Genomic DNA, 19,315 nt, shown 5'->3' on the forward strand with positions numbered 1-19,315 from the left:
TTCTAGTTGTGGTTAAAATGTTCATCTGACTAAACCCACGTTCACACTCAGCTGTGGAGATGACCAGAGTGTTCACTGCTTGAAGGAGGGGTTTCAGCTCTTCTGGTGCTGGTGGTATCATTTCATCAACAGTTTTGAGTCTTACCAGCTAGCTAACACGAGAGAAACACGTAGCTAAACTCCAAACTAAGTTGTTATTGCTGCTTATGTCCATAGATTCCACCTTTGGTGACTAAAGTAATGAGTAATGACTAAGATTACTGACTCTTGATTTACCTGAAATGTTATTTTTAGTATTTTTAAATATAAAGTCCCTCAGATCGCGTTGTCCTCCTGGTCGCTTGGCCATTGTGATGACCGTTACCTGCGCTAGTGCTGCTATGCAGCTTCTGGCATCGATCAAACAGGCGCATCACGGCGCTCTGGCGCCCTCTAGGGCACTCGCATAGCATAGCGTCAGTGACTTGGTAAAAATGTCATTGCGTGTGTGCGTGCTCCCTCGCCCACAGTATTTTACTCAAAATGCGCAAAATTAATGTTGAAATAGCAGTAATACCAGTGCCACGTTCATTGATACAATTACATAAGGGATGGAAAGGGGGGATGGCAGTTTTAGAAGGGGGATGATTTTGACCATTTTTATTTCAGGGGGGATGCCATCCCCCCTCAACTCGAGTACTGGTCGTTGTGTCCCTGAGACACTTCACCCCATATTGCTCCTGTGGGGATTGTCCACAGTATTGAGTATGTAAGTCGCTTTGGATAAAAGCGTCTAACAAGTGACATGTAATGTAATGTAACAACAGGGTGAAACAAAAACATATTTTTGCTCTCCAATTACTTCAATAAATCCCAAATGTTTTCTGTTTTCACTTTCTTCATTTTACCCTGAGAAATGCAACAAAAACAAACAAGTTTCTTGAACAACTGAGAGTAACCCTTTGTGAGAAAGTCTGATGTACAAAATGGTCATTTAGGGGTTTGAGATATTGCTGTTTTACCTTACAGTTTTTTGCACAGGACTTAAGAACTCAGAGGTGACAGAAAATCAGAAAATCAACAGCACTCAGTTGCCACCCTGACAGCACAGTAGCAGACAATCAGCTCATTAGGTCCTGATTGGCTGCAAGCTGCAATAAAGCCTCCTTTCTGCTGCTCAGACAAGCAGAGCAAGTCACTTCGGGGCTACTGGTTCTTTACTGCTGTCTTGGAAGAGAGAGAGAGAAATATGACTTGTGGAGTTCATTTGGGGTAAGTTTCTGCAGATATGCAAAGTTAATTGTTGTTAGCTGTCTGCGTTCTCTGATGTTTACATCTTTTCTGTGCAGGATTTTCCTTATTGTCTTGGTTCAAGCAGAGCATGTGCGCTGTTTGTGGGCTTCACAAGGTGAGCTAAGCACAACATTTCACTTAAGTGCTGTGAATGACTATAGCTGTGGCTTTAATATTTTTCTTTTTCTCTAGCAGCTCAGAGCAAGAACAACAACACATATGTTGGCTTCAGGCAAAATAATCGGGAAGCTGGTGTCAACTATCTCCAGAATCGACTCAGACAGGCTCAAAGCAGAAACTTAAACATACCTTCAGCTGTGGGCAGTCGTTTTAGCTGGGGGCCTTCTACTGGTGGCTACACACAAACTGTTTCACAGCCAGCTAAAAGTGGCTTAGCTAAAGTCAGGTTAGTGCAGGGCAGCTCAGTGTCAAAACCTAACTTGAATCGTGTGCCTAAACAGCGTTTTCATGGCCTTTCTAGTGCTATTGTCGGTAGCGATTCTCTGAGTAAGAGCAGCAACAAGGACACGGGGAAGTCTTCCAGCCTGTTTGGTGCCGGCGCTCCTGAGCCAAACCAAATCCCTGCACGGACCAAAACTTCCTCCAGTGTTCGTGCTAAGCTAGTGTCTAAAACGGATAAACCTTCCCGTCCCTCAGCTCCTAAAAACCCCAGCCAGACTGAGGTTGTGAACCCATACAAGAGTAGACTGTTTTCAGGGAATGCAGGAAATGCCCGAGGAAGCTACAAGGCTACTTCCATGACCTCAAGTTATGGCACTTCTCTTAAGTCCAATGTAGGAAATGGTCCCATCTTCAAGCCTCGCAGTTTCTCAATGAGCTACGACTCCAAATCATCCAGAGAGGGAACCTCTGGTAAGAAGTTTGCCCCGACCAAGACCCACATCATCCCTGATCAACTTGGTGGCTATGCTATCAGACGGCTGAAGGCTCCTGGGCAGGAGAAAGTGAGTGTCAGGAAGCCCCAGCAGGCCTACCAGACTCCCATCAAGGCCTACGTGGCCCCTCAGCGGCAAGCAACAAACCAGGCCTACGAGGCTCCCAACAAGGACTACAATGCTCCCAACAAGGCCTACAATGCTCCCCAGCAGCAGACTCCCAACAGGGCCCACGAGACTCCCAACAGGACTCCCAACAGGGCCCACGAGACTCCCAACAGGACTCCCAACAGGGCCCACGAGACTCCCAACAGGACTCCCAACAGGGCCCACGAGACTCCCAACAGGACCCCCAACAGGGCCTACGAGACTCCCAACAGGACCCCCAACAGGCCCTACGAGACTCCCAACAGGACTCCTAACAGGCCCTACGAGACTCCCAACAGGCCCTACGAGACTCCCAAGAAGGCCTACGTAGCCCCTCGGCGGCAAGCAACGAACCAGGCCTACGAGGCTCCCAACAGGGCCTACGTGGCCCCTCAGAGAGAGGCTGAACCCCAGACCTACATCTTTCCTCAGGTTGCTCCTCCCAAACCTCAAGTCCCGAGTGCTCACATAAATGCCAAATGGTTTCGTGTCAGTCCAAAGTGGGGACAATAGCAGGTGAGTACTATGCTCGCTTTCTTGCTGTTCTATACATTAACTTAAACCTGGTGACTAATGTGTGTTTGTTCTTACAGGTGCAGCTGGTGTCCTCGGATGAATATTTTATTTTTAAATAAATACATTAATTTACCACCTGGTTGTGTCTTTACTTCACCTTGTATTGTGGGATGGTGAATGCCTAAGCATGAATGCTTGTGGATGTAAGCTTGGTGCCCTCTAGTGTCTAAAAGGTGTGTTGCAAAAATGTTTCCTTTACAAACCAAATTTGGAAAATGTATCTTAATACTTTACAGCGCTGACAAAAGATTGTGAAAATCCCCTTAGCAAAAACAAATGTCTCAATAGTTCTAGTTTAAACTATTGCAAATTTACAAAAGTGTGAGATATCTGCTTATGTGGCACACTGGTTCTTACAACAATGCAGTGTTTGCTTTTGAGTTGGACTTTTTACTTTGACCTTTACCAGTGGCACTCTTTATAATGTGACTCTTAGGTTTTAGCTCAAGTGGTAAAATATCTTATCACTTTAAGGGGCTCCCACTAAATGTACAAGTCAATTGATAGACATTGAGCACTAAACTTAAAACATGTGATTCCTTATCCCAATGTCTGCACTTGAAAGTTCCTCAACTTGAATGAAAGTGTACATGCTAGTGTAGACTGTGGCCATATTGGATTACATGTTTATAATATATTGCCTTATATTTAAAATTGTAGTCTGATGAAACTTTGAATGTAAAGATACACTAAGACCGAACAGTAGTGATGGCAAAATGAAGCTTTGAATGAAGCATCAAATCACTTTGATTTGAAGCAGTTGCTGCTTCGGACGTAATATGTCACGTGATTTGAAGCAAGCTTCGAAGCACTGCTTCTATGGAATAGGAAGTCCAGGGTTGAAGCTCCGTTCGAAGCTTCAGTGTCAAACTGCCATACCGAACAGTACAAGCTTCTTGAAGAATATGGGTTGTTTTAACCCAAACATTTATAGAAGTTAATTCACCGGCCACTAATTTTCTGATGACTATGAACTGATTTATAATATTGTGTATTGTAGTGCCAGGAAAAGGGAGTCGGAGGCGGTGTATTAAGAACAGAGTTCCAATCTTTATTAGCCATTAATAACAGAGGTTATCACATGAACTGCTCTGCTTGACGAGCTAGCAGGAATGGAAGCTAACGCTACAGGTGTTCCCACTAAAGGGTCCGTGTGGCAACACAATACGAGAGGTGAATTATGTCCAATAACGTGTCACCACACAAGCCCCCCCAGAATTCACGTGTAAACAAAATCCGTAAGGCAGGGAGGAACAATCCGCCTGCGCACCGGAGTCGGTACAGCGACTTCCGCCCGTGCGGCCCCTGACAGAGGAGGGACCGGAACAACAGGTCCACACTCCCTGACAGGAATCAAAGCCGGGGGTCGGCCCCGTCTCGGCGGCCGAGCCAGCACCACCGGCCGGTCCACGTCCAAGTGAGCAGCCTTCACCCGGTCAACCGAGACGTGCTCAGCCTTACCGCCCATGTCGACCACCAGGTGTTTTTCACCGTGTTCCAAAACCCGGAAAGGTCCATCATAAGGGGGCTGCAGGGGGCCTCTGTGTGCGTCGTGACGAATGAAGACGTGCCCAGCCGAGCATAGCTCCGCGGGAACTTGAGACCCTGGCGCACCGTGCTGAGTAGTCGGGACTGGAGCGAAAGCCTCCGCCGCGTCACGCGGGAAAAACTCGCTGGGCCGTGGCAGACCAGGGAGCTGATGCATTTGGGAGGAAATCCCCCGGAACTCTCAGCGGCTGACCGTAGACCATCTCCGCTGTAGAACACTGCAGATCTTCCTTAGGTGCGGTCCTCAGGCCCAGCATCACCCAGGGCAGCTTGTCGACCCAGTTACCGTCCGTAAGGCCGGCCTTGAGGGCCGCCTTCATGGAGCGATGGAAGCGCTTGCAGAGGCCGTTAGCCTGAGGGTGGTAAGCGGTAGTCCTGTGCAGCTTAACCCCCAAACCGCCTGCCACAGCGTTCCAGAGCTCGGACGTGAACTGAGAGCCCCTGTCTGAGGAAATGTCTGACGGGGTGCCAAAACGACACACCCACGTTGCAATGAAGGCCCGGGCAACGTCTGCGGCTGATGTCGAAACGAGCGGAACCGCCTCCGGCCAACGGGTCGTTCTGTCCACCATGGTGAGGAGGTAGGAAAACCCCTGAGAGGAAGGCAACGGACCAACCAGGTCAATGTTGACGTGATCAAACCTCCTCTCAGGCACTAGGAAACGCTCCAACGGGGCCTTCGTGTGGCGGTGCACCTTAGCGCGTTGACAAGCCACGAACTCCCTGGCCCAAGTCCTCACGTCCCTTTTCAGTCCTTGCCAAACGAACTTCGCCGCTACCAAATGTACCGAAGGTTTAACGCCGGGGTGTGACAGGCCGTGCACAGCCTCGAACACAGGACGCCTCCAGATGGCAGGGACGACAGGCCGCGCCAGGCCCGTAGAGACGTCACACAGGAGAGTAATGCCCGCGTCGCCGAACACCACGTCCTCCAAGCGCAGCCCCGCGCTCTCCACCTTCAGAGCCTGGACGCCGGGATCTGTGACCTGGTCCGCCGCCATGCGAGTATAGTCCAGGCCCAACTGGACGGCACCGATGACGACCCTGGAGAGGCAATCAGCAACCAGGTTCGACTTGCCAGCCACGTGCTTAATGTCCGTAGTGAACTCCGATATGTAGGACAGCTGCCGCTGCTGACGTTCCGACCAAGGCTCCGCCACTTTTGACATGGCGAAGGTGAGCGGCTTGTGGTCGACAAACGCCGTAAATTCACGGCCTTCCAGCATGAAACGGAAGTGCCGCACGGCCAAATAAAGTCAGAGGAGCTCCGGGTCAAAGGCGCTGTATTTGCGTTCTCTAGGCGTCAGCTGGCGGCTGAAAAAGGCATTGGACTACGCGGTCGGCGCAGTGCACGAGCAGTGGGTGGAGGGCGCTTGGCAGCCGCTCGCCTTTTTCAGCCGCCAAGCGCCCTCCACCCACTGCTCGTGCACTGCGCCGACCGCGTAGTCCGACGCGTCCGTGGTGATGGAGATGGGAGCCGTAGATGATGGGTGTGCCAGCAAAGCCGCCTGAGCCAACGCGGTCTTGACCTCAGCAAAAGCGCCGTCCGCCTCTGCTGTCCAGTCGATCTCCTGGACGGGGGTCTTGCCTTTCAACGCTTCATACAGCGGCCGCATGATGTGTGCGGCCCGGGCGATGAAACGGTGGTAGAAAGTCACCATTCCCAGAAACTCATGGAGCGACCGGGCTGTGAGTGGGCGAGGAAAAGCCGCAACAGCCTCCACCTTCGCTGGCAGAGGTGTCGCACCGCCCTTAAATCAATCATATCACAAGAATGGTTTACTCAAACAGCCAATGTAGTATAAAACACTTTAACACAAGTACAGAAGTAGCGTGCCTAAAACTGTTTTTGCAAGTGTATTTAATTGTTTTATCTTAATGAAGACGCATGTGTTTGTGACGGAGTGAGCACATTACATTACATTACATTACATTATATTACATTACATTGCATTTAGCTGACGCTTTTATCCAAAGCGACTTACAATAAGTACATTCGACCAGGAAGACACAACCTTGAAGAAAACAGAATCATATAAGTACATCAGGTTTCATAGAGCCAAACATTTCAAGTGCTACTCAACTGGCTTTAGGTAAGCCAACCCTTTATTAGTATAAAAGTGCTTCGTTAATAGTTCTAACGCTCGAAGTGGAGTCGAAAGAGATGAGTTTTCAGTTCGCGCCGGAAGATGTGCAAGCTATCTGCCGTCCTGATGTCAATGGGGAGCTCATTCCACCATCTTGGAGCCAGGACAGCAAACCCACGTGTTTTCGCCGATGGGAACTTGGGTCCCCCTCGCAGCGAGGGCGCAACGAGTCGTTTGGCTGATGCAGAGCGTAGTGCACGCGCTGGGGTGTACGGTTTAACCATGTCCTGGATGTAGGAAGGGCCAGATCCATTCGCAGCATGGTAAGCAAGTACCAGTGTCTTGAAGTGGATTCTAGCAGTTACCGGAAGCCAGTGAAGGGAGTGGAGGAGCGGAGTGGTGTGGGAGAATTTAGGAAGGTTGAAGACCAGACGAGCCGCTGCATTCTGGATGAGCTGCAGAGGTCGGATGGCACATGCAGGTAGACCAGCCAGGAGGGAGTTGCAGTAGTCTAGGCGTGAGATGACGAGAGCCTGGACCAGAACCTGAGTCGCTTTCTGAGTCAGCTGGGGACGTATCTTCCTGATGTTGTAAAGCGTGTATCTGCAGCAACGGGTTGTAGCAGCGATGTTTGCAGTGAAGGACAGGTTGTTATCTAGGGTCACACCCAGATTCCTTGCAGTCTGAGTCGGGGAAACAACTGAGGTGCCGATGTTGATTGTCAGGTCAAGAGTTGGACAATCTTTTCCCGGGAGGAAGAGCAGCTCAGTCTTGTCAAGGTTGAGCTTGAGGTGGTGAGCAGACATCCACTGAGAGATGTCAGCTAGACAAGCAGAGATGCGTGCGACGACCTGGGTCTCTGAGCGGGGAAAGGACAGGATTAATTGGGTGTCGTCAGCGTAGCAGTGGTAAGAAAAACCATGCGGGCTAATGACTGATCCGAGCGAGTTTGTGTACAGGGAGAAGAGGAGGGGACCAAGAACAGAGCCCTGAGGGACCCCCGTAGTTAATTGACAAGGGTCGGACTCAGACCCTCTCCAAGTCACCCTGTAGGTACGGTCTTTCAGGTATGAGGTGAGGAGGGAAAGTGCAGAGCCTGAAACTCCAAGTTTTTGGAGAGTGCGAAGGAGGATCTGATGATTCACCGTGTCGAATGCAGCAGACAGGTCCAACAGGATGATGACAGAGGAGAGGGATGCAGTTTTGGCAGTGTGCAGTTCCTCCGTGACAGCAATGAGAGCAGTTTCTGTGGAGTGACCTGCCTTGAAACCAGACTGGTGCGGATCCAGAAGGTTGTTCTGATTGAGATAACAGGAGAGTTGTTTAAAGACAGCGCGTTCAAGTGATTTAGACAGGAACGGGAGGAGAGAGACAGGCCTGTAGTTTATAACATAACAGTATATATGATTATTCTGAAAGCAGGACAGACAAACATGCACACAGTCTCTAATACCATAGCCAACAAAAAGGAATTGTAACAAAAGAAAAACTCAAATGAACATTCAAACTTGAATCTTGTTTTTCTTTGTCCTAAAGATATTCACAAAACCAATAACAGTACTAAAATACAAGCAAAAAAAGGCGTGTGGTGTAGTGGGTTGTGCGTTGGTGTTCAGATCAGCGGGTCATATGTTCAAACCCCACTACAGTCAACATGTCGTTGGGCCCTTCTCACTTCTTTTATTTTTCATTTCCTCGGTCTCGGTCTCACCGGAAGTTGATTTGTCTGTGCCATCTTGAGTAGCGTCCCAATGGCTCTTATTTCTGCCGGAGGACCGAGGATCGAGGAGCGAGGAGCGATAACCGAGGAACCACCAGACCATCCTTCGATGAAATCCTCAGACACTCGCCCCGCCCCCTTACTGTGTATCGCTCACTGATTGGACGATGCAGCGCATGCACTGATCTGATGCTTCTTGACATGAGAGCAGTTTCCCAGCGGAGTGAAGAAAATACATGAACCTCACGGGAGTCACTCCTCAGTTTATACCGTGTTTTGCTTCAATTCATGTATCATTTAGTTACAAACAGGGTTGGGTTGTAACGGAATACATGTAACGGCGTTACGTAATCAGAATACAAAAATCAAGTAACTGTATTCAGCTCGCATTACATTTGAAAAACGAGTAATCTGATTACAGTTACTTTCGTAAACCTGAAGTGAATACATTTTGGATTACTTATTGGAATTATTGGTGGAAAGATTTCCTCTCAACATTTAATATTCATAGTAGGTACAGCCGAATCATCACAGCGCACAAAACCTATTACCGCCGCAGATGGACCAAAAAAGCGTTTGAAAAAAAATCGCGGGTCCGCTCGCTCAGTGAAACAATAACAACGAAACATGGAGGAACAAAAGTCTGCGTTTAAATCGCGTGTGTGTGTGTATATATAGGTGTGTGTGTGGTTAAAACTAGGGCCGGGACTCGATTAAAAAAAGTAATCTAATTAATTAGAGGCTTTGTAATTAATTAATCGAAATTAATCGCATTTTTAATCACATATAAATATTTGACCTGAGAACAGTGAGAAGCAATTTTTTTCACATGGATTTTAGTATACCATTAGGCGCATTCACACCGCAGTACTTTTCCCACAAAGGTTCATGAGAACTTAGTTCATGAGAACTCTTTGAACCTGGGGGTGGATTAGGCAAATGAAGCCGCTGACGTCACTTCTTCTTCTTCTGCTTTGGGTTTACTGGCAGGCCGCAAACCACTTCACGGCGTATACTGCCGCCCAAAGTCCCCGGCCGGAAGTCCCCGGAGTTGGGGACTGGCTTCAGTAGAAGCTGCTGGTTGTCCCAGCAGCTTCTACTGAAGCCTTCCGAGTAAATCGCCAGAACGCCGACACCTCCTCATCTCCACCGCTCCCATGTTTTATTTTGTGTTGCCATAAGTTAGTCTCTCTGCGTTTCTGCGCTGGGCTAATGCTAATAATGCTAATGCGAGGATATGGCGACAATGGCGGCTTCACAAAACTTTTTGGGAGTTTTACGGGGCGTGGTTTGCAATCCGCCCAGCCAATCAGACATATAGCTCTCTTCTCACAAGAGAGCCGTACGAAAGTCCCTGCTCTCTAGCAGGGACTTTCGTGGGGTGAACTAATTTTAGTACCGGCTCTTTTTGGTGTGAACGCGATAGAAGAGGCTAACGTCCACGCTAGCTGCTATATGTTTTGCATTGAGGTGATACTTGAGGCTTGATGTGCTGCGGTGATATGCGAATTCCTTTTTGCATAATTTGCACACAACCGTGCTCTTATCGACGCTTCCATCCGTCCGTTTTTTAAAACAACATTTCCCACTGTTGTTCACTGTGGTTTGTTGTTGTTGTCTGAAGTCATGAACGTTAGTTGGTGCTCCAGTATAATCGGTACGCCTGAAACTCATCCAGTGAGAAACGTTCCGCGGTGCAAAAATAAGTGCGATTAAAATGCGTTAATTTTTTTAACGCGTTAATTTTTGTGTAATTAATTAATCTTAATTAACGCGTTAAAGTCCCGGCCCTAGTTAAAACACATCAGCCTGCTGTTACAGATATGGGCATCTGTTAATGCCTGCTATATAGTGACGCCTGTTGGCGCTTTAGTAAACTGCATGCTGACACAGGCTTACACTGTGATGTACTATATCCGCAAGCGCGGGAATATACATGTGATGGAGTTGTGAGTTACGGAATAAAGCTGCAGACTGAAACATGGTGTCAGAAGTGGTCTTCTTGGACTAAAAGCTCAAGAAAACTCACGTCATGACGACAAACAGTATTCCGGCACCCGAGGGCATGCATATGTCTGGTGATATAGCCAAAAACTGGGAGGTTTTTAGAGCAGAATTTGAGGACTTTATGCTCGCTACAGGTCTGACCGAAAAAACGAATGCGGTGCAGGCAGCCACGCTGAGACGGCTTATGGGGAACGAGTGCCGGCATATATATATATGCACAACGTCACGCTGACCGAGGAACAAAAGAAAGACCCCAAAACAATCTTGGATGCGTTGGGGGATTATTTCAAGCCGGCAAAAAAATGTGATTTATGAGAGATACACGTTTGGATGCTGCAAACAAGGACCGGACGAGCCGATCGATAGCTTTATAATAAAGCTGAGGGAAAAAGCATCATCATGTGAGTACCGTGACCTAAAAGATGAACTGATTAGGGACAGGCTGGTACTCGGTATTGCCAGCGAGAGCACCAGACGGAGACTGCTGCGTGAACGGGACCTAACGCTGCCAACAGCTGTGGAGATTTGCCGCCTTGCAGAATTGACGGAGTCACGCATGAGGCTTATTGAGAGCCCGCAGGCACAGGTGGACAGTATTAATTCTATGGTGGACAGGCAAGGCGGACGACGCAAAATACAGTGGAAAACAGCTGAAAGAAACACAGCGGCTGAGAGAGAGCAGCAGTGGACCTGCAAATACTGTGGAAATGGACACAAACGGGGCAGAGAGCAGTGCCCAGCCTATGGTAAGACCTGCCGAGCATGTGGCGTTTCAAATCACTTTGCAAAAGTATGTCAGGCCAGCAGCAGAGCAGAGAAAACAAGAAAAGTTAATGTTGTTGAGGATGTACAGCAAACTGAAGGGGACTCGGATACAAGTGAAAACCTATACAATGTCACTGAATATGTGGGGAATGTGAAAGCACCTGGACGCAAATGGTTTGTACACCTACACCTGAATAAGAAAAGACAGCTATGCCAGCTAGATACAGGGGCCACTTGCAATGTTATGGGCCGCCAGTTTAAAGAGAAACTGTCACCAAAGACAGCCTTACAGCCGACCAGAACAAGGCTAAAGCTGTACTCTGATACATACATGCCATCCCTGGGGAAATTTCACACTGACTGTGTGGTCAGGGGGAAAATACACAGACTTGTGTTTGAGATAGTGAACACCAAACAAAAGCCCCTGCTCGGTGGTGCTGCATGCACTGATCTGGGCCTTGTGAAATTCACTATTCCAAGAGAACTACTGCCAGCGGAGGTGAACACTATTGATGCAAGCCAGTCTATGCCACTCACAAAAGAAATGCTACTGAAAGACTTTCATGATGTTTTCCATGACCCGATCGAGTCAGTCCCAGGTAATATTCATTTCGATCTGAACCCTGAAGTGACACCAGTCCAGTGCTCACCACGAAATGTCCCTGTAGCGCTAAAAGCCCGGGTTAAGGAAGAGCTGGACAAACATGTGAAAGCAGGCAACCTTACGCCAGTGACAGAGCCAACAGCGTGGATAAGCAACATGGTGACAGTAGCTAAACCAGACAAGATAAGAATCTGCATTGACCCAAAGCCTCTCAATCAGGCACTTCTCAGGTCCCATTACCACATGCCAACGCTAGAAGACGTCTTGTACAAACTGCCCAAGGCTCGTGTCTTCACACTGGTTGATGCTCGTGACGCCTTTCTCCAGTGCAAGCTTGATGAGGAAAGCAGCCGCTTGACGACATTCTGGACCCCATGGGGTCGGATGAGATGGCTCAAACTCCCGTTTGGAGTCTCAGTGGCGCCAGAGATCTATCAGCGCAAGCAACATGAGCTGCTATCAGGCCTGGCTGGCATCGAGCCTATTGCGGATGACATCCTGGTGGTCGGGTGTGGCGATACGGACGCAGAGGCTGAAGAGGACCACAACACCAACTTAAGAGCTCTCATGCAACGGTGCAGGGCTGTGAAGCTCAGATTGAGTGAACGCAAGCTGCAGTTCAAGCTCAAAGCTGTACATTTCCACGGCCATGTACTGTCTACAGAAGGACTGAAAATCGACCCAGAGAAAACTCAAGCAGTGTTGGACATGCCGACGCCCACGGATGCTAAGGCAGTGCAACGCATGATCGGGTTTGTGACATATCTGGCTAAGTTCCTGCCAGGGCTATCGGAGATCTGTGAGCCTCTTCGCAGACTCCTGGATAAGGACACAGCATGGCACTGGCTGCCAAAACACGATGATGCAATACGCGAGATAAAGCGGATGGTCACCAACACGCCGGTTCTCAAATATTATGACGTCACAAAGCCTGTAACGATCCAGAGTGATGCCAGCTTGAATGGACTGGGGTGCTGCTTGCTGCAAAAGGGGCAGCCCGTAGCCTTTGCCTCACGCGCACTGACACGGACTGAGCAAAACTACGCTCAAATAGAGAAAGAGTGTTTAAGCATAGTTTTTGCATGCCAGAGATTTCACCAGTACCTATACGGCAGGGACACAATCACTGCAGAAACAGACCACAAACCACTGATCACCATCTTTAAGAAGCCCCTCATGAATGCGCCTAAACGCCTTCAGGGCATGTTACTGCAGCTCCAGGGGTACAATCTGGATGTTGTTTACAAACCAGGCACGGAGATGTATGTCAGTGACACTCTAAGCAGGGCCACTCCACCGTATCGTGGTTCCGACACCCCCTATGTACGACAGGCGGTGTGTTCCATGGACAGCTTTCAGGTGGAGGACTCAGAGCTGGATCAGGCACAGCATCTGGATGTTACTGACTTCAGGTTTCGCCAAATTGCCCAGCACACAGAGATGGACGATGTATTACAAGCTTTGACATCAGTAATCCTCAGGGGATGGCCTGATTTCAAAGAGGACACCCCCCTCTTGGTGCGAGAATACTGGCCCTTCAGGGATGAGCTCAACGTGCAAAACAGTGTGCTATACAGAGGAAAGTGCGTTGTTATCCCTAAGGCCTTGAGGGCAGAGTTGTTAAGACGCATACACACCAGCCACATCGGGGGGGAGGCATGTTACAGGCGCGCCAGGGATACGCTGTTCTGGCCAAACATGAGAACAGAGATAAAAGACTATGTGTCGAACTGCTCTGCATGCAATGAATATGCACGAGCCCAGCAGAAGGAATCATTCATGTCGCATGATATCCCAACACGTCCATGGCAAACAGTGAGTATGGATATCTTCTCTTACGCTGGCCAAGATTTCATCGTCCTAGTGGACCACTATTCAGACTTCTGGGAGATTGATCTTCTGCCGGATCTATCAGCTGACACTCTCATCACATGCTGTAAATCTCAATTTGCACGCTACGGACAGCCAGACAAAGTGCTCACAGATAATGGCCCACAGTTTGCCTGTGAACAGTTCAGGAAGTTTGCTGCAAAGTGGGGATTTAACCATGTCACATCCTCACCCAGATATCCAAAATCAAACGGCAAAGCTGAGTCAGCTGTCAAGATAGTGAAATCACTCTGCAAGCGGGCAAAGTTGGATGGCACGGATAAATGGCAGGCCATTCTCCATTGGCGCAACACGCCCACAGAGGGGTTGGACAGCAGTCCAGCCCAACGCTTAATGTCACGAAGGCTGAAGACTTCGCTGCCGGTTGCGGACAGCTTGCTGCAACCGTGGTTAGTGACGGGAGTGACGGAGAAGCTGCGGTTGAAACGGCGGCTTGCAAAATCCGCCTACGACATATCGGCAAGGGACTTACCAGAACTGAATGTTGGGGAACACATAAGGATGAGGCCTCTTCCAGGAGATCGCACAGGCCGTTGGCAACTGGGTCAATGCCTCCAGAAAGTCGCTCCTCGCTCATTCGTAGTGGAGGTGGACGGCACGCTCTACGGGAGAAACCGGGTGGATCTGCGGGTTGCGGAGCGCTCAGCCCGGATGCGACAGCTGGTAGGGCCGGAGCAGAGCAGCCACACGGACCGGGGCCATGTCAACGCAGAGAGGGCTGCAGGTGGAGCTCGAACCGACCCGGTCCAGGATGACACAGGTTTGGGGGAGCCTCCTCACTCTCCAGGGGTCCCGGCGCAAGGGCGGGGTTTGACACCAGGGAAGCCAGTGAGTACAGAGAGCCAAGCTGTATACTCGCGGTGTGGTCGCCTGTTACGGCCGCCGCAGAGACTGAACCTGTGATACAACTGGGAACATTGTCACTAAGTCTGTTGGACTGTTAAGAAAAAAAAAAGAATTGTTGGATATTATTATAGTTTTGTATCGGTACTTGCATGGTTAATCAGTATTGTAATTGTTTTCATGTATTGGAGGTTGACAATGTTAAAGTGTTAGCTTTACACAATGTAGCTCTTACCTGCACTTTAAAGTGACATGCTGATGTTGTTTACAGCTAAAGGAAAGGAGATGTTACAGATATGGGGATCTGTTAATGCCTGCTATATAGTGACGCCTGTTGGCGCTTTAGTAAACTGCATGCTGACACAGGCTTACACTGTGATGTACTATATCCGCAAGCGCGGGAATATACATGTGATGGAGTTGTGAGTTACGGAATAAAGCTGCAGACTGAAACACCTGCGGTCGCTCTTTAGCCTAATGGTTATTTCTGAAGGTATACACAGTGAAGGCGGTGCGTGAAAGGCACTGCGCGGCGCGCTCGTCTAGAGGCTGAGTTAACCCTCCCGCTGCCTCCTGGTGCTGCAGAGATTTCATGAAGTGAAGGAGGTTTTCCTTCTATAAAACAGCTGTGGGCAGCAGATAGGATACTGTGAGTGTCACGGACATGAATTCATAGATCAAGGCAGACTGGTGCACACACTCTCCTGTTTTGCCAATCCGGTGCTTAAACAAATATAGCTCTACACACCTGGCCGACATGTCCTTAAAATGAAGTCCGAGTTCGACATTTTAATTCATGTCCTGCCAACACTGGCAGGACAGAAGGCGACACGCCCGTTCTAAGCCGTGTCCCTCACTCCTCACATCCCAAGCTGCATCCCCAAAAAGTTAATTATGTTGTTACAATCGTTTCAGATGTTATGTTTCAGTTGTGCTCTTGATAAACCATTAAAACAGTAAAAACACGTTCAGTGTCCTTTTGCTTTTTGTGTCTCCAGAAAGTAATCCAAAAGTAATCTAAAAGTAATCTGATTACGTAAAATGTGAATGTGCTACATATCAACACAAACAAACAAAGTGTGCAATCCAATGAATGTTAATCTAACTGGGTTTTGATAGATAACATATCTCTTTTTCTTCTCTCAATTATTTTATTTCTATTGTGCACTCTAATCAATATTAATCTAACTAATGTTCGCTTATACACTTTAAGAATGGCGTTTATCTTTTTTGAGAATGAGTTCTTATTTGATTTAATGTATTGGGGTCTACAACAGATGATACAAATGTTTGTGTCAGTAAATGTGTACTAACAGAGGCGGGGTGTGTGTGGAAATAACGGGGACAGTGCTGCTGTCAGACGATCAGCTGTGCAGCGTCATCACAAACGGTCGTCGCTTCACGTGACGCTCCGGAGGAAAGGACGTCCCATTGCTCTTAAAACTAATTTCCCTGCTTCTCGTAGGTTTCCTTGCGTCTCTCCATGCTTCCCTGGTGGGAAGGACTAGTCACAGGGAAACGACGCAAGTGAGGGACGCAAGGAATCCATTAAACCGAAGTGAGAAGGACCCGTGGTGTCCCTGAGACACTTCACCCCAAATTGCTCCTGTGGGGATTGCCCACAGTATTGAGTATGTAAGTCGCTTTGGATAAAAGCGTCTAACAAGTCACATGTAATGTAATGTAACAACAGGGTGAAACAAAAACATATTTTTTCTCTCCAATTACTTCAATAAATCCCAAATGTTTTCTGTTTTCACTTTCTTCATTTTACCCTGAGAAATGCAACAAAAACAAACAAGTTTCTTGAACAACTGAAAGTAACCCTTTGTGAGAAAGTCTGATGTACAAAATGGTCATTTAGGGGTTTGAGATATTGCTCTTTTACCTTACAGTTTTTTGCACAGGACTTAAGAACTCAGAGGTGACAGAAAATCAGAAAATCAACAGCACTCAGTTGCCACCCTGACAGCACAGCAGCACCTGTAGACAATCAGCTCATTAGGCCCTGATTGGCTGCAAGCTGCAATAAAGCCTCCTTTCTGCTGCTCAGACAAGCAGAGCAAGTCACTTCGGGGCTACTGGTTCTTTACTGCTGTCTTGGAACAGAGAGAGAGAGAAATATGACTTGTGGAGTTCATTTGGGGTAAGTTTCTGCAGACATGCAAAGTTAATTGTTGTTAGCTGTCTGCAATCTCTGATGTTTACATATTTTCTGTGCAGGATTTTCCTTATTGTCTTGGTTCAAGCAGAGCATGTGCGCTGTTTGTGGGCTTCACAAGGTGAGCTAAGCACAACATTTCACTTAAGTGCTGTGAATGACTATAGCTGTGGCTTTAATATTTTTCTTTTTCTCTAGCAGCTCAGAGCAAGAACAACAACACATATGTTGGCTTCAGGCAAAATAATCGGGAAGCTGGTGTCAACTATCTCCAGAATCGACTCAGACAGGCTCAAAGCAGAAACTTAAACATACCTTCAGCTGTGGGCAGTCGTTTTAGCTGGGGGCCTTCTACTGGTGGCTACACACAAACTGTTTCACAGCCAGCTAAAAGTGGCTTAGCTAAAGTCAGGTTAGTGCAGGGCAGCTCAGTGTCGAAACCTAACTTGAATCGTGTGCCTAAACAGCGTTTTCATGGCCTTTCTAGTGCTATTGTCAGTAGCGATTCTCTGAGTAAGAGCAGCAACAAGGACACGCAGAAGTCTTCCAGCCTGTTTGGTGCCGGTGCTCCTGAGCCAAACCAAACCCCTGCACGGACCAAAACTTCCTCCAGTGTTCGCGCTAAGCTAGTGTCTAAAACGGATAAACCTTCCCGTCCCTCAGCTCCTAAAAACCCCAGCCAGATTGTGAACCCATACAAGAGTAAACTGTTTTCAGGGAATGCAGGAAATGCCAGAGGAAGCTACAAGGCTACTTCCATGGACTCAAGTTATGGCACTTCTCTTGAGTCCAATGTAGGAAATGGTCCCATCTTCAAGCCTCACAGTTACTCAACGAGCTACGACTCCAAATCGTCCAGAGAGGGAACCTCTGGTAAGAAGTTCGCCCCGACCAAGACCCACATCATCCCTGATCAATTTGGTGGCTATGCTATCAGACGGCTGAAGGCTCCTGGGCAGGAGAAAGTGAGTGTCAGGAAGCCCCAGCAGGCCTACCAGACTCCCATCAAGGCCTACGTGGCCCCTCAGCGGCAAGCAACAAACCAGGCCTACGAGGCTCCCAACAAGGCCTACAATGCTCCCCAGCAGCAGACTCCCAACAGGGCCCACGAGACTCCCAACAGGGCCCACGAGACTCCCAACAAGGCCTACGAGACTCCCAACAGGGCCTACGAGACTCCCAACAGGACTCCCAACAGGGCCTACGAGACTCCCAACAGGACTCCCAACAGGGCCTACGAGACTCCCAACAGGACTCCCAACAGGGCCTACGAGACTCCCAACAGGACCCCCAACAGGGCCTACGAGACTCCCAACAGGACCCCCAACAGGGCCTACGAGACTCCCAACAGGACCCCCAACAGGGCCTACGAGACTCCCAACAGGACTCCCAACAGGCCCTACGAGACTCCCAACAGGCCCTACGAGACTCCCAACAGGGCCTACGAGACTCCCAACAGGGCCTACGAGACTCCCAACAGGGCCTACGAGACTCCCAACAGGACCCCAAACAGGCCCTACGAGACTCCCAACAGGCCCTACGAGACTCCCAAGAAGGCCTACGTAGCTCTTCAGCGGCAAGCAATGAACCAGGCCTACGAGGCTCCCAACAGGGCCTACGTGGCCCCTCAGAGGCAGGCTGAACCCCAGACCTACATCTCTCCTCAGGTTGCTCCTCCCAAACCTCAAGTCCCGAGTGCTCACATAAATGCCAAATGGGTTCGTTTCAGTCCAAAGTGGGGACAATAGCAGGTGAGTACTATGCTCGCTTTCTTGCTGTTCTATACATTAACTTAAACCTGGTGACTAATGTGTGTTTGTTCTTACAGGTGCAGCTGGTGTCCTCGGATGAATATTTTATTTTTAAATAAATACATTAATTTACCACCTGGTTGTGTCTTTACTTCACCTTGTATTGTGGGATGGTGAATGCCTAAGCATGAATGCTTGTGGATGTAAGCTTGGTGCCCTCTAGTGTCTAAAAGGTGTGTTGCAAAAATGTTTCCTTTACAAAACAAATTTGGAAAATGTATCTTAATACTTTACAGCGCTGACAAAAGATTGTGAAAATCCCCTTAGCAAAAACAAATGTCTCAATAGTTCTAGTTTAAACTATTGCAAATTTACAAAAGTGAGATATCTGCTTATGTGGCACACTGGTTCTTACAACAATGCAGTGTTTGCTTTTGAGTTGGACTTTTTACTTTGACCTTTACCAGTGGCACTCTTTATAATGTGACTCTTAGGTTTTAGCTCAAGTGGTAAAATATCTTATCACTTTAAGGGGCTCCCACTAAATGTACAAGTCAATTGATAGACATTGAGCACTAAACTTAAAACATGTGGTTCCTTATCTCAATGTCTGCACTTGAAAGTTCCTCAACTTGAATGAAAGTGTACATGCTAGTGTAGACTGTGGCCATATTGGATTACATGTTTATAATATATTGCCTTATATTTAACACTGTAGTCTGATGAAACTTTTAATGTAAAGATACACTAAGACCGAACAGTAGTGATGGCAAAATGAAGCTTTGAATGAAGCATCGAATCACTTTGATTTGAAGCAGTTGCTGCTTCGGACGTCATGTCACGTGATTTGAAGCAAGCTTCGAAGCACTGCTTCTATGGAATAGGAAGTCCAGGGTTGAAGCTCCGTTCGAAGCTTCAGTGTCAAACTGCCATACCGAACAGTACAAGCTTCTTGAAGAATATGGGTTGTTTTAACCCAAACATTTATAAAAGTTAATTCACCGGCCGCTAATTTTCTGATGACTATGAACTGATTTGTAATGTGTAT

The 19,315-nt window shown here is 48.1% G+C and overlaps 2 protein-coding genes across 3 annotated transcripts; both read left to right on the forward strand.

Annotated features, from left to right (window-relative positions):
• The first annotated feature begins 1,194 nt into the window (after positions 1-1,194).
• Positions 1,195-2,964, forward strand: LOC117552805 (muscle M-line assembly protein unc-89-like). Of its 2 annotated transcripts, none has more exons than XM_034226450.1 (4): positions 1,195-1,251; positions 1,329-1,387; positions 1,465-2,831; positions 2,909-2,964. In XM_034226450.1, the coding sequence occupies exons 1-3, from the start codon at positions 1,229-1,231 to the stop codon at positions 2,826-2,828; spliced, it is 1,446 nt and encodes a 481-aa protein (XP_034082341.1). In that variant the 5' UTR covers positions 1,195-1,228; the 3' UTR covers positions 2,829-2,831; positions 2,909-2,964. The 2 variants fall into 2 exon arrangements, with proteins under 2 accessions (XP_034082341.1, XP_034082342.1); XM_034226451.1 differs by having other exon boundaries at positions 1,196-1,251; positions 1,468-2,831.
• Positions 2,965-10,072: 7,108 nt separating this feature from the next.
• Positions 10,073-14,415, forward strand: LOC117552788 (uncharacterized protein K02A2.6-like). The gene is made up of 2 exons (XM_034226418.1): positions 10,073-12,568; positions 12,929-14,415. Exons 1-2 carry the CDS (start codon positions 10,522-10,524, stop codon positions 14,413-14,415), a joined length of 3,534 nt encoding a protein of 1,177 aa, XP_034082309.1. The 5' UTR covers positions 10,073-10,521.
• The last annotated feature ends 4,900 nt before the right edge of the window (positions 14,416-19,315 follow it).

Source organism: Gymnodraco acuticeps, unplaced genomic scaffold, assembly GCF_902827175.1.
Source record: "Gymnodraco acuticeps unplaced genomic scaffold, fGymAcu1.1, whole genome shotgun sequence".
In the NCBI taxonomy this organism is placed as follows: Eukaryota; Metazoa; Chordata; class Actinopteri; order Perciformes; family Bathydraconidae; genus Gymnodraco; species Gymnodraco acuticeps.

Excerpts from the sequence above, each read along its gene's own strand:
- LOC117552805 (XM_034226450.1), top strand. The coding sequence starts at position 1,229 with ATGACTTGTGGAGTTCATTTGGG. Across the intron at positions 1,252-1,328 it reads ACTTGTGGAGTTCATTTGGG|GATTTTCCTTATTGTCTTGG; the intron begins GTAAGTTTCTGC and ends TTTTCTGTGCAG. Across the intron at positions 1,388-1,464 it reads CTGTTTGTGGGCTTCACAAG|CAGCTCAGAGCAAGAACAAC; the intron begins GTGAGCTAAGCA and ends CTTTTTCTCTAG.
- LOC117552788 (XM_034226418.1), top strand. The coding sequence starts at position 10,522 with ATGCGTTGGGGGATTATTTCAAGCCGGCAAAAAAATGTGATTTATGAG. Across the intron at positions 12,569-12,928 it reads AAAGCCTGTAACGATCCAGA|GTTCCGACACCCCCTATGTA; the intron begins GTGATGCCAGCT and ends CACCGTATCGTG.